At 35.6% G+C, this 14957-nt stretch overlaps 1 protein-coding gene across 2 annotated transcripts in view; it reads left to right on the top strand.

Moving 5' to 3' along the window:
- LOC135584963 (protein SABRE-like) overlaps positions 1-14957 on the top strand; it is a 72657-nt gene that overhangs the window by 24863 nt on the left and 32837 nt on the right. The window contains exons 4-9 of one of the 2 annotated variants that reach the window (XM_065113403.1): positions 30-286; positions 646-862; positions 4777-4947; positions 5033-5110; positions 8202-8453; positions 12647-14764. In XM_065113403.1, the coding sequence (XP_064969475.1) occupies positions 30-286; positions 646-862; positions 4777-4947; positions 5033-5110; positions 8202-8453; positions 12647-14764 (3093 nt within the window). Of the gene's footprint in view, positions 1-29; positions 287-645; positions 863-4776; positions 4948-5032; positions 5111-8201; positions 8454-12646; positions 14765-14957 lie in introns of those variants that run through there. The other variant, XM_065113404.1, reaches the window with a different exon arrangement.

The following is a 14957-nucleotide window of genomic DNA, read 5'->3' as shown; positions in this document are numbered from 1 at the left end:
TATGCTTCATGTTTGGTCAAATTGTGTAGGTACCAAAAGCTGTTATTGAAGTAAAAGAACTGAAGGTGGACATTTCTCGAGCACAATCAAATCAGATTCTTTCTGTCAAGTTGCACCTTGTACCTCTTTTTGTTCAGCTAGGAGATCCACACTTCAGTTTTGATCATACTTTGAATTTTAGTCAAAAAGAATGCTTGCAAGCTGAACAACCATATCCATCTGTTATGGAAAAGAATTCTTTTCTTTGCGAGGATTTGTCTGTTTCTTGTGATTTTGGTCATGACAGGTGCGTCCTATTTCAAGTAGAAGGCTTATTTGGCAATCATCTGACTATAAATATATAGACACTTTAGTGGCTAGATCTCATAATCCAAATTCATATCTCATAGTTGTTAGTAGCTACCTACCAAAAGTAAGAACTTCATAAAAGCAGGACAAATGTATGGCTTGTGAAATATGTATTATGTGTTCAGTGTGTCTATTATAAAAAAATCACCTATTTTGTATCTTCTGACAGAATTATGCATTAGCAGTATTTGAGATACCTTGCGTGGCTTACTTTTGTCCTTCTAACCATCAGTTATGCTAAACAACATGATTGATTAATTCATGAAACAAATTGAGATCTATGTCTATTTGCCATAGGGAGAAAGGCATCAAAATCAGTGATCTGGACATGGTATGTGGTGATGTAGCAGTGCACATTAATGAAGATCTCTTTCTCAGAACAGATAAAAATTTGGAGACTATTTCTGACACCACTGCAACTGAAGGGGCTAGATTGGATATATTATCTAAAACATCAGAGAAAAACAAGTCCTCCCTATCCATAAAGAAGCATATTTTTGCATTTCCAGAAAAGGTTTGTATTCTGTACTATTTGTTCGTTTCCTGTCTTGTATCTTTGTCAACCCATTGTTTTTTACAAGTCTTAATATTTCCTTCAGCCCTTAACACAAATGCACAATCCAATTGTTTTGTTAGGTTACTTAAATGGTTGTTAATTGATATTTATAGGCATTATAGTGTTTTTTTACTGGATACTTAGTGTAGCTGAACAAGCCATCACATGCAAGGAAAGATTTGAAAAATTTTGAGCAATATCTCCCATGCTAATTGACATTCAGACCAGTATTTTCTATTGCCAAGTATGCATAATATCATGCAATGCTTTCGGAAACAACCAACAGTATTTGCGCTACTGGTTGCATGATGCATATGTGGTATGCAGAAACATATATCCAAATATGCAATCAGATAAGATATATAAAAACATTAACTTTATATACAGTAAGATACATTCAAGCCTAAGTCATAGGTATGCTATGAGCAAATCTAAAATTCTAAGATGATGTTATTCTCATTAAGAGTTTATTTAAATGATATGTTATTTTCAATGAATAAAGATCGAAGTGATGAATGCTATATTATAGAGGACCATGTGTAGTAGTACCAAATATTAGTATTAGTTAAAAATTTAAAAGAGTAATAACAATGAGGAAAAATATGAATAACTATACAGACTACAGAGGACAACACATGTAGGATAAGATTTACATAGATAATCACATCACATTGATAACCATGTTTTGGATAGTTAAACAACAGGATATTCATATGAGGCAACATAGCCGAATTTGGAATACTATTATTAAATTGATGTAGGCATGCATCTAATGGGATAAAAATCCTGAAAGATATAAAATTATACAAATAGAAAAATAATATACATCCTCTTTGATTATTCTTTGCCTCTTAATTTTTGGTGAATGATTTTTCATGGTCTTAATCTCTTTGAGAATGATCAAGCGATGGTTGATTCTTTTACATTGAGGTGTCGACTAAGTAATCGTGTACCCCAAAGATGGACATGGACCATCAGATGGAATAAGTGAATTATTTGACCTTTCTTTCTATTTTCCTTTGGGTTTTGGTCTTTAATATTAGAACAGGAATAAGAACCAAAGTAAAAAGAGAAATGATTGTAAGTGGTTTTTTAGGTACATTTTGATTATGCTTGGACTTGTATAATGCTGCCTTTATAATGGAACAATGATCAGATGTAGTTTGATATAGTTATAATTTATTACATTTTAGAATATCTAAAGGATTATTGAAAAAGTAAATTGCTGGACTAGTATACTAGATGTGATAATAATAATTTTTCTTTTCTGAAGGCATGGTCCTTGTTTAAAAGCCAATGGAAAATGTTGAACATAACTCATAATGGCTTAGGTATATACTCATGAGCAATAGGCTCTCTAACTGACACCTTTTATCAAAATCAATGCTATTGTCAATAATTTATAAATTAAAATGCTATCTGTTGCACCAACAAACTTCATCAAACATGATTAAGATTATTAGATAATAGGATCATTCGCAAACTTGATTTTCTAAATCTAGAGTAACTATAGTAGTCTGTTCATATTTAAGTTTTGTACCTTTTTGGTACCATTGCCATTGGAACCTCTCCATCGTCAACCACTTACGTGAGGGCTTGAACTTGGGAACCCTAAACAAGGGTCTCTTTATTGGAATTTGTGTTTTTTATAATATATTCATGTATTTTCATCCATATTCTACTTTCTGTTTAGGTCGAGTTGATTGTATACTTGATCTTGATCTCTATTTGGTTATTTGATTTATTGAAAACCCTAGAGGCTTTGCCATGAGATTGGTTTTTTATGTTATACAATAATATAGATTAGTTACGTTCAATTTTGATTTAGGAGGCTTTTTCACCTTGAAATGAGAAAATGCTGATAGGAGGGTCATATCATATTAATTATTGTGATGCTGACTTTGCCTAAATTAAGCAAGATCAGCCATAGACCTTTGTGGGTTTACTCTAGGTCAAAGCCATCTTTGTTAGTACAGAGTTGGATTGATTCTTAAAGGGTATGTATGTCTCCTACAAAAGCCTAGAATGCAAGGTATGCAATATCGTACCGTACCGAAGTTTCGATGTTCACTTGATACGGTATGATATTGTATTCCGAGCGGTATACCGTCCGGTATACTGCTCGGTATATATATATATAAGATTATATATATTTATATATAAATATAAATAAATAAATAAATAAATATATATATATATATATATATATATATATATATATATATATATATATATATATATATATATATATATATATATATATCGTTCCGTCTGGTAAGGGGCGGTCCGTGTACCGGTCAGCTGACAGACCGGTACGTACTACTCGTACCAGACGGTATTATTCGAAATTGTATACCTTGTTAGAATGTATGTTTTGACTATGAATTGGATTAAGACAATGTTGGGACAATTTTAGGAAGCTTATGCTGATTTCCTAAGCTGAAAATGACTTCTAAAGATGATAAGCGTTTAACAACTCAGGAATTTTTTTCCTGTGTATTGGAAGCAGCATATAGCTGTAACATTTATTCTCATCAATTTGCTATTATTGCATCTTATGCACCTGTATTGCTTTTTATCATAAAATGTGGTTTTTGGTCATATACCTATGGAGTAAAACACTGACTACAAAATTAACTAGCTAGAATGATGCTTAAACAGTTCAGGAATAGAGATGACAGGCAATCTTAGTAGTCAAGATGATAGCTATGTATTAGGAAAGAGTGCTTTTGGCATAAAATGCTTCCAATGTATTAGTAATTAGAATTGACAGCATGCAGATGGTTATTAATTAGAGTTAACCAACATGCCTAATACCATAGTCCTATTTTAAATTAATGTTTTTACTGAGAGATTGTTGTATAGGTGTTACTAGTCAAGATAGACATACTATTATTTGAGCTTTCTTTCATATCAGGTCCTTGAAGTTAAACCACTATATTACAGAAAAAGGCTTCATCATGTACTTATATTTACTGGTTATATTTGGTCAAGGATGGAGAATTTATGAGGAAATGTCTACATTGGCGATATATACCCATCAATTTGAGCGGTATCTTGGGATGTTGAATCCCATTTCTAAGTGACCTGTTTTGACTGAACCAGTCAAATTTTTTGAAAATCTTGTTGCGATCCATCGAATACCTACCTTCTCTCTTCTTCTCTTCCATTCATCTCCCTGCATCCATCTGCCATTTTGTCTGGCAGCACTCCCCATCAGTCATCTTCTGGCAGGGTCTCCAGACTCTCATAGGCACCAACCTAAGATGTGAATTAGAAGAAGCTGCTAATCACTAGAGAGCATTGGTAAGGTGGGTATCTCTGTAAGAGGATATTTTTAATTTAAAACTTTCAGATGAATGTTTCTATGTGCTTTTTTTGTTTGTTAATTAATTTTTCTATGTACCACTGGCATGGTTGACTGTGCCATGTGTTGGTATCAAGATCTGCTGGTACCATACTGGTGCCAGCAGCACCTGGAAAGTTAGGCTGCTGCATTGACTATTGAAACTGGTATGAGGATAATGAGAACTTAATACAACTGTTTAATCATTTGTTAACTGCACTTTATTTTACCTGGTTGTCATGTATTCATAATCATGTGCATATGATCATTTAATCTTTTCTTTGTAGATATACTCATTAGTACTTCATTCTATAGCGTGCTCAAGTTGTGCTTCTTAAACCAAATTTCGTTTTAGTTACTTGAAAATTTTCATGAATTTATATTTCTGGTGGAGGGTGGATTTTGATAATTTTCCTGTGGAGGAAGTTGTGATTTATATTTTGTTAAGAAAAAGATTCTGATAGTAATTAGTGTGCCTGGTTGAAGCTTGAACATCAATTAACAAGACCTATTTGTATTTTGGAAGGTTAGCTTCAGTATGCCAAAACTTGATGTGAAGTATATGTACGGAGGCAAAGATCTTATGATTGAGAACAATGTCAGGGGCATCCATCTCACAAGTAGTAAATCACAGCTAAATGAGGACTCAGGGGAGACATCACATTTTGATGCTCAATTAGTTCTCAGTGAAATTCATGTACTTTTTTTGTTGTAAAACATCTTTTATGGATTTGAACTTGCTATTTGGTTGGTTGATTGACTATCCTGTGGTTATTTTTCAGTTACTAACTGAAGATGCAACTGCAGTCTTCGAAATTATGAAAGTTGCTGTTGTCACCACCTTAGATGTTCCAATGGAAGTAAGTTCCTGATTTGCTCTCAACTCTTGTCACTTTATTTTCATAAAAACTTCTGAGATTGATGCAATACCTTTGTTATTGGCCAGAACAGCATGGGTATTGGGCATTGGCATAACGGTTCTACCTATAGCTTTAGTGAATAGCGAGTTTTTAATTTTCGAAGGGAAATAGTAGGCACTGGCACTCTATTTCTATTATTACAGAGCAGCAAGCTGTGAAAGAAACTCAGTGATGTTAGGGTTCAATGTGGATAATGTTCTGTCCTTTACATAGCCATCATTAGATTTGTCAGAACAAGTGTTGAAGTAGAATGTTCTAATATAAATCACATAGATGCATCAAAACTGTAGGAGAGGTTTCAAATGCTGAATTTTGGCATATACTTATGTTGATTTTCATGTCTAAAAACATAGAAGTTTCATTCCATAAAATTTATTTCTGCAATATTCCATTAGTTGTTTCAGTAGGTTAAAACTTGTTTTTAATAAATCCTTGCATAGCATTTTTGAGAAAAAGCTTGTGCATAACAAAATGCAATTCCAAGGGCACTTAACATTGAAATGTCAAAGTCTGTACAATTTGCAAAGATGTTACAATACAAATTTCTACTGATCCAAACTTCTCTTCCTCAGATTGATACTAATGAAAAGAGGTTCAAATTATTTAAGACGGTGCAAGTTTTTCAGGACCAGGCCAAAATAGCCATTCACAACGGAGTCCAGTAGCCTTGGATGCCCCTGTCATATACTTGGACAGCCTAGAATTCCGGCCCACTTGCCATGCCAGTAGCATTAGACCACTTGGAGGCTTTCATCAGCATTTTAGCCAACTCATCACCAAGTTTAGGCATATTTGGGATAGTATTTGGCAAGGTATGTAATACCATACCGTATCGGTATTTCGAGGTTGGCTCGGTATGGTACGGTACCTGCGTATCAAGTGGTACACTAGGGCATACCGAGCAGTAAATCAGGGCGTACTGAACGGTTTATAATATTTCTTCCTCTTACTATAGCACTGTAGCATTGCTAGTGTAATACTGTATCACTGTAGCACGTTCCGTCCGGTAGCGGGCGGTCCGCGTACCGGTATACCATCGGACCGGTATGTACTGCCCATACCGGACGGTACCATTCGAAATTGCATACCTTGGTATTTGGTGGGTCAATTCCTAGTCCTAGTAGCAGTGTGGACTGACCTCTATACACTTTAGAAATTCTTACTGGACCCACACTTTGCTGGATTGACTTCAAATCACACTGGGGGATACAGTTTATAGGATAATGTTCTCTAGATGTTTGGAACTAATTGGGGTACAATTAAGAGTTGGTGGCATGGACAAGCTTCAACAGCTAGCTAATTGGCACATTTCCTCTACCTAGTCCAATTAGAACTTGAAGGATTCATCATGGGTTGCATAATTGTAGATAGAGTAGAATTTATGCTTTATTAGTATATGGGTTCAGAATAGGTGAATTATGTCGTCCTTGAGGCATATAATTGAAGTATTACTTCTAATAAAAATCTTCCTGTTTACTCTTTTTCTCTTCTACCTTTTCATCTCTCTGTTTAATTTCATTTCGTGCTCTTTTCTCCACTTTTCTCTCTATTTCCATCGCTAGAAAATATCATTTCTCTCGAAGTATTGAAGGTTCCATTGTAGTTACCAATTCGTTTACCTTGGGCATAATTCACTCAAGTCAAGCAATGGCTGCATTAACATATGCTAGTAAACTTGGTTATTAAGGCCATCCCATTTAATCATCGACCAATTGTTTCCTGTAAGATACTATGTTCCATAGTTAAACAGAATTAAAGATTTGTTTGAGATGTAGTTTAGGTCTTGTACGGTTTTTAAGTTGATGAATTTTATTTAACAGTTATTGCTCAATTTTGTTAGTCTGTTGACCAAAGGAAATGTCAGATCAGTGTCATGAGTTAGCCTTGGCTACTATCTATGATGCAGTTGTAGGTTGCTTCTAGTAAAATAGTTTTAAGGCATCTTTTTCTTCATCAAGCAGAGCTGTTTTTAGCTTGGTTAATGGAAACAATGTTTTAAATCTCAGTCGATTGGACCAGTATTGATACTAATACAGAACTGGATCATGTGCTGATATAGGTTCATCATTTAAAATATCACATGTATTGATTGGTTGGGCCAATGCAGTCCAATAGTCAACTGGTATGTGGACAATTTTGCCTAATTTGATTTGATATGGACTGTACTGCAAAGTAAGCTCATTTTATATGTTTTGTTAGGGATATAAAACTGTATAGGTGGTAAACTTATCATTTAGTATTGGTACCAACATTTTAAGGTATTGATAGTTGTTTGTCCTTTTTTTCTCCTTGTCGCTCTTTCTTCCTCTTTCGACCCCTTCCTCCTCCCTGCCACATCATTGCCATTGCATCCTCCATCTGACCGTTGTCTTCTCCTCATCCAGGTTTTTGTGTCGTCCTACTGGTATGCCTCTTCTCTTTCTCTTTTTATTTTGTTCGAACATTATTGACCTATACTGAATGATTGCACTTCAGTCAGTACTGCTACTATACCTGTCTGCATGCTGACTGAGATCGGTATCAAATTGAGACATGAGCATCAATATCATCCACAAACATTGTCCTATCTAAATTTTTGTAAAAAAGAGCTACTGGCTCAAAAGTTCGTCACAGATGAACTGCAGTTGTTTTTGTTGTAATTCTCATTTTAAGATTTAGATTTATCCTTTGTTGCTTTGCCTGTTTGAGTTTGCTTTCCTCAATTGCCATAGCTCTAGTATGATACTATGTAGATCCTGTATGATAAGTGCCTCATGCACTAAATCACCCATTTTTTAATATTATTCTTGTTAATGACAAGTAGAATTATGAACTGAGTTTTATGTCTTTTTTTTTCATGTTTCACTGCCATAATACCTGCATGATGTTTTGAATCTTCCATCATTGCTCTTTCGATTTGTTATTGAAGCTAATTGACTTCTTCCTTGCTTACACCTAAATTCTACATGCGGATGTGTATGCCTATATGTTCATGTTGTTCGTTCAAGATTAAAATCTTGATTTCTAACTTCAAGTATGCCTTTGTTCGTAGCTGCTTCTACCAATTAGAGTTGAGGTTGATATCAAGCTTGGTGGCACCCAGTGCAATCTCATTATTAGCAGATTAAAGCCATGGTTGCAGCTTCACATGTCCAAAAAGAAAAACCTTGTTCTTGTGAAGAATAAGTCTCAGAATGAGAATTCTGAAACCAGTCATGTTAAATCCATCATGTGGACATGTACTGTTTCAGCCCCAGAGATGACTGTTGTCCTTTATAGCCTTACTGGTTTGCCACTATACCATGTAAGTTCTCTATAGCTAGGAACAAATTTACTGCCACTTGAAATCTCGTTATCTAAGAATGATTACTATATTGTATTTTTGAGTTTCTTTTGCTACAAAATATGACAAGAGAATGGTAGGATATCAGTAATACTTTTTCTTTTTTCATTTTACTTATCATCAGCAGATATTTGGTTATGTAGTTTCTATCTTTGACCATTACTAGTTTCTGTGATATCATCAGCAGATATATGACTAGTTTCTGTATGTCACTATGTTGCTCATAATCCTGTGATTAAGTTCATCTTTGGTGAGACTTTTCTATGTCATCATAATTGCAAGTTGCATATTTGAACTGATGATTTGCAAATACTGGAAATGCTGTCTTGGTGCTCCCAATTGATTTATTGTGTTGCAATTCTGTGATTTTAGTTGTCCTCATATGCATATTTATTATTTTACTTCTTGCATTATATCCGTAGTGCTGCTGTATGTTTTTTTCGTGTCATTGGTCCTATTGCAAGAGATAACAGTAATGCATAGGTATGATCAGGAATGCACATAAATATATACACATATCCGACTTGAATTTGTGTAGGTCTGGGCATGAACCATCTGGATCTAGGCTAGATTTGAGATCTAAGCTAGATTCACATGGATGGGACCTTAGATCTGCGCAGTCTAGCCAACACTCACGCAGATTTGCCTACATTTTTATAGAGTTAAAATAGATGTTTGTTTGTATTTTCAATATGAAGTGTACATTGTATAGTTGTGCAGCTAAAATAGCCAACACCTTAGATCTGCACAATCCAGCCAACACCCATGCAGATTCGCCCTACATTTTATAGAGTTAAAATAGATGTTTGTTTGTATTTTCAATATGAAGTGTACATTGTCTAGTTGTGCAGCTAAATGAGTTACTTGAAATTGGTACTTTGTTTGAAAATGGCAACTAACAGACATAAAATTGATTTGACTTGGTTGCATGTCTATCACTTAGATAATCATTAACATTGGTAGTGCATCCACTGTGACTACATTGATCTAGGTGGAAAATTGATCCATTTGAAACAATCATTTGGTTGGCGTTTTCTCGAGATGGCCAAATGTACATAGGTTTGACCATTAGATTAAACGAGCTTTTAGGTTAGAGTTGGATGCTTGCGATACCCTGAAGCTTTAACAAAAGACATAACAGGAGCACATGGATTAATGAGCATCTAAGTTAGCTATGGGAGTCGACTTTCTATGATTATGAGGGTTCCAAGGACCATGGTTCGTCATTTCGGGTGCTGGCCCCTTGTTGGTCTATGATTGGATCAGCATAGGTCCAATACTCTTTCTTTATAGTTTAACCATTTGAAACTCCAAAAGTGCCTATTTCATGGGTTTCCTACCTAATAAAGTCAAAATTCGTATAATTTAAGTGGTTTAAGATATAAAACAACATCTATTGCATTGAAACATGTAACAGAAAAGGAACACTAATGGAATCTAAAGAATACATCATAATTCACAAATATGTGGAGAGATATCTAAGTAATTATACATAAAAATGGTTGTATAAGAAGATCATATGCTTGTCCCTATTGCCAAAATGAATGTCGTGATTTCACGACGGTGGATTAGGTTCCTCAATGTGATGAGGTTGCATATCAATATGGTATATTGGAAAGATCAAGTGGGTTAAGATATGATCAACTTGATCCTTGGGGATCTAGGCTTGATCCACAAGGATCAAGGCCTAAATTAGGTGAATCGGGCCCTAATTAAGTCATTAAACAAGCATCAAGCCAAGGATTTGAATATCATACTGTATCACCCGATATGGGCGGTATGTACCGGTCCGCCAGTAGATCAGTATGCGGACCATCCACTACTAAGCGGTATTAGGTATTTAGCCTTGTATCGGGCGATACAAGGCTGTATCGAGTGGTAACGATTGAAATTTCGATCCTTACTCACCTGTACCGATTGGTATCGGTCGATTTTGAGCAGATGCGATAGAGCTTAAACAACGTATACACAGAACGAAGCTCATCTTATTCACAACCATCGTATTATGGAGAATTTTACGACCAACAGCAGTACGGTGATAATTGGTCATACTTCTCCGAGCAACAGTATGATACAGAGTAGTAGATCAATAGCGAAAGTAGAAGTTTTGACATTCACTAATACATACCTCAGGAGCTGCCTCGGACATGTGATTCATGACGATCAACCTACGATCATCATCACATTGATGTACCAATGACATACGATATATCAATACATTATGTCGTGGAATCATTTTCAAGATTTGGTCTAACAAACATATCATATTGATATATAGATACATAGAATCGAGGATCCCGATCTACCACCAGAGGAGGCTTGTCGTTCGTTTGGTAGTAAAATCAGGTATATCTACACATGTAATTACTTAATTCATTTGAATCTTAAAGTTTAAGTTATATATAAAATAATCTACTAATTGAAATAATTTTTCTGTAGATAATTCAATATTATCGGAAGGACAATCCAGAACTGACAAAACTTGCGAACCTTGCCCAAGGCTACTTCGTAAAGCCTGAAAAAGATATGTGATACTATTCTTGCCTAATTTACATTTTTTGCTAAAACTATACTAAATGTATATTTATTTCTAACTTAAAAACCGTTTTCTAATTATTTTTTATAATTTTCAGGTATTTTTGGATGGTTTTATGCCTCTTTTAGGTGTACCGCTTGATACACCGTATCGTACCGTACTAAACAAAGTTTGATACACTGGTACAGTGCGAGATTAAAAACCTTACATCAAGCCCCTAAATTAACTCATTAAACAAAGAATAAACTTTACATTTGCCTAATTTTGATGAGATTAACCATGGGATTTTCAATTCATATGTTCTTAAAAAATTAGACTTCTCCTTGAACAAGCTCTTGAATATGAAAAAAACTTGAGTTACTGGGAGAAAGCAGGGGAAGATGGTTAAGATGAGGGATGGAAAAGAGAGACAGAAGGAAGGGAAGAAGATTGCTTTTGTTAGTTTATAGATGGAAAGGAGTGAACAGTAAGGGGAAGGGAATTTAGCTGTTAGCAAGGTTTGCAGTACCGTCCCCTATGGTTTGGTAAAGTTGGTATTTATACTGCCTGATATTCCCATACAGAGCTTGTACCATCTAGTAGAGGACTGGCATCGTTCAATGGACTGTATAGACTCTTTATCAGGATGTTGCTTTTTTCTGTCTTTCCAAAATTTTCTACACTTATTTCAAAACTCAGTATGTACTAGTGTACTGACTCGGTATATAGGTTGGTGCATATGTTCGAACTGGTACTTTATCGATCTGAGCTATGACCGGTACATTACCGGTATACGAAGTTGCAAACCTTGGCTGCTATTAGTGAAAAGAGGGTTTGTTAGCCCTTTTTTACATCTCAAAAGAGACCCAATGAGGTATTTTTAAGTAAAAAATGGGGACAGGGCAGTCCCATCAATTTGGGATGGCAATAGTAACTTATCATACCTATTTGTATGAACATTGATTAATGTTAGATATATATCTTTTCATATTGTAGTATTTTCTATATGTTGCTTGAAAGTTCTATCATATTTACTTATGAATTATGATAAGTTCTTATAATTTTGTTCCATGTCATTACCTTGTTTTCCTTATAATATTCTATTAGATTTCTACTTTCTTTCCTTTATTTTTTATCTCGGCTGTCAGTTTTGATTGCTACATAGTGCCCAAGTTGTTGGGAGCAAGGTTTGTTGTGACGATTGGCAGGTGGCACAGGTTGGAATAATCTTGTTTGTCAATCTGGGCCAATATGTGACTTGGTGAAAGGTTGGAAAAATCATGTATGTCAATATGTGCCGATGTGCCAATATGCACCTTGGCCAAGTTTAGCCCATGGAAGCTGGCACTGTAATGCGGCAACAAGTAGCACAGCATGATATCATGCCATGTGCTTTGGAATGATGTTTGTTTAAGTAGGATTGTAACCCAATCATGTCGTTTTAGCTAGGTTGAAATGTTTTGTTCTGAAATGGTATTAGCACTTGCCATATCAACCTGTGCTTGTGTATGACTAGGCCATTTTTTTGGTTAGTGTCATCTGGCACAAGGGCAGGCTTTCTGTTTGAATTGCTTGTTATCCTACCTCTTATAAGTTTTATCTTTAATATGCTTTTTTTTACCATTCATTCATGACGCAGGGTTGCTCACAGTCATCACATCTGTTTGCAAACAACATAGCAAGTAAGGGGATTCAGATACATATGGAACTTGGTGAAGTACATTTGCACATGGAAGATGAATACCAAGAGTGTATAAAGGAAAATGTGTTTGGAGTGGATACTAATTCAGGCTCCTTAGTGCACATTGCACGGCTGAGTCTAGACTGGGGACAAAAGGAAATTGAATCTAAAGAAAAGCAAGATCTAAGTAGGTGGATGTTGGTATTTTCTGTTGATATAAGTGGTATGGGAATAAATTTTGGCTTTCAGCATGTTGAGTCTCTTGTATACAATTTAATGTCCTTTAGGAGCCTGATTAAGTCCTTTTCATCTTCTAGTAAAAGAGCTACAGAGTATAATGTAGGACACTTGGGCAAAAATTCAGCCAAAGGAGCACCAATATTTAAACTAAATCTTGAAAAATGTTCTATAAGTTATCATGGTGAGGTGAATGTTGATGACACCATTGTTGCTGACCCAAAGCGTGTGAATTTTGGTTCGCATGGTGGTGAAGTACTAATAAATGTGTCTGCTGATGGGACACCACGGAGAGCAAGCATTATTTCAATGTTAACAAATAAGAGCAAGATTCTCAAATTCTCTACATCTCTGGACATCTTCCATTTCAGTTTATGTGTGAATAGAGAAAAGGAATCAACCCAGGTGGAATTAGAGAGAGCTAGATCTTTCCATATGGAATTTACTGAAGACCATGAACCTGGTAATAAGGTTTCACTGTTTGATATGCAAAATGCAAAGTTTGTGCGGCGAACTGGTGGGCTTACTGATGTTGCTGTCTGTTCCCTATTTAGTGTAACTGATATTACTGCCAGATGGGAACCTGATGCACACTTAGCACTATATGAAATTTTTACTCGTGTTAGATGCCTGTTGCAAAATAGCAAGCTCCAACACTATGACAACGATGTAAAGTTGTCAACTGATACTTTGAAAGAGATGGAAAGAGAAAAAATGGCTACAAAAAACCAAGTACGAGCTGAAAAACAACCTAAAAAAAGGGAGGCAATTTTTGCTGTTGATATTGAGATGTTAAGAGTGTCTGCTGAAGTTGCAGATGGCGTGGAAACAGTGATCCATGTGCAGTCTATTTTTTCAGAGAATGCCAGGATAGGTGTTTTACTTGAAGGTCTTATGCTTAGTTTTAATAGCGCTAGGGTTTTTAAAAGCAGCCGCATGCAAATCTCATGTATCCCAGTTCCACCAAGTAACATATATGATACAAAGACACAACCTGTGATCACAAGGGATTGGGTTATTCAAGGACTTGATGTACATATTTGTATGCCTTATCGGTTACAGTTACGTGCTATAGAGGATGCTGTCGAGGATATGTTCCGGGGCTTGAAGCTTATTACTGCTTCTAAAACCAGTCACATTTCCCCTGTTAAGAAGGATAAGTCAAAGACAACAAAGATCAGATCAGAAAAACTTGGATCTGTCCGATTTGTCATACGTAAACTCACAGCAGAAATTGAAGAAGAACCAATACAAGGCTGGCTTGATGAGCATTATCATTTGATAAGAAATGAAGTTTGTGAGTCAGCTGTGCGGATGAAGTTTCTTGATGAAATTCTCTCTTCTGTTAGCAAAATTGTGGGGAATAGTGATCAGAGTGATCTCAATTCTGAAAGAAGAATAGTTCATAATGGAGTCGAGATTGATTTAAATGATGTTTCATCCATTGAAAGATTACAAGAAGACATACATAAGAAGGCATTTAAATCTTACTATCTGGCATGTCAGAAGATAGTACATGCAGAAGGATCTGGCGCGTGTCACAGAGGCTTCCAAGCTGGTTTCAGACCAAGTAGTCGTAGAACTTCACTTCTATCACTTTGTGCTACAGACTTGGATGTAACTTTGACCAGAATTGAAGGTGGTGATCCTGGAATGGTCCAATTTATAAAGAAGATTGATCCTGTCTGCTCAGATAATGATATACCATTCTCCCGTCTCTATGGAAGAGAGGTTGATGTAAATGCTGGATCTTTGGTTGCCCAACTAAGAGATTATACTTTGCCTCTCTTTTCTGCCACTGCTGGGAAATGTAAGGGACGTGTTGTGTTTGCTCAACAGGTTGAGCTCAACTCATTTTTTACTTGCTTCTTGGTCATTATATTTATTGTGTTCATCATATGTTCCTTTTAACTGTGCTTGTTGTACTAACAGCTTCCCTAAACATAATCACACTAAACACCTTCTCTCTGCTGAGTACATTTGTAGCAGTCTACATTATATCTTTATCTATCTTTTTCATTCATCTGTGACC

The sequence above is a fragment of the Musa acuminata genome, chromosome BXJ2-6 (genome assembly GCF_036884655.1).
Source record: "Musa acuminata AAA Group cultivar baxijiao chromosome BXJ2-6, Cavendish_Baxijiao_AAA, whole genome shotgun sequence".
Lineage (NCBI taxonomy): Eukaryota > Viridiplantae > Streptophyta > Magnoliopsida > Zingiberales > Musaceae > Musa > Musa acuminata.
The sequence above is the reverse complement of the archived record's forward strand: the minus strand, read 5'-3'. Positions and strand labels throughout refer to the sequence as shown.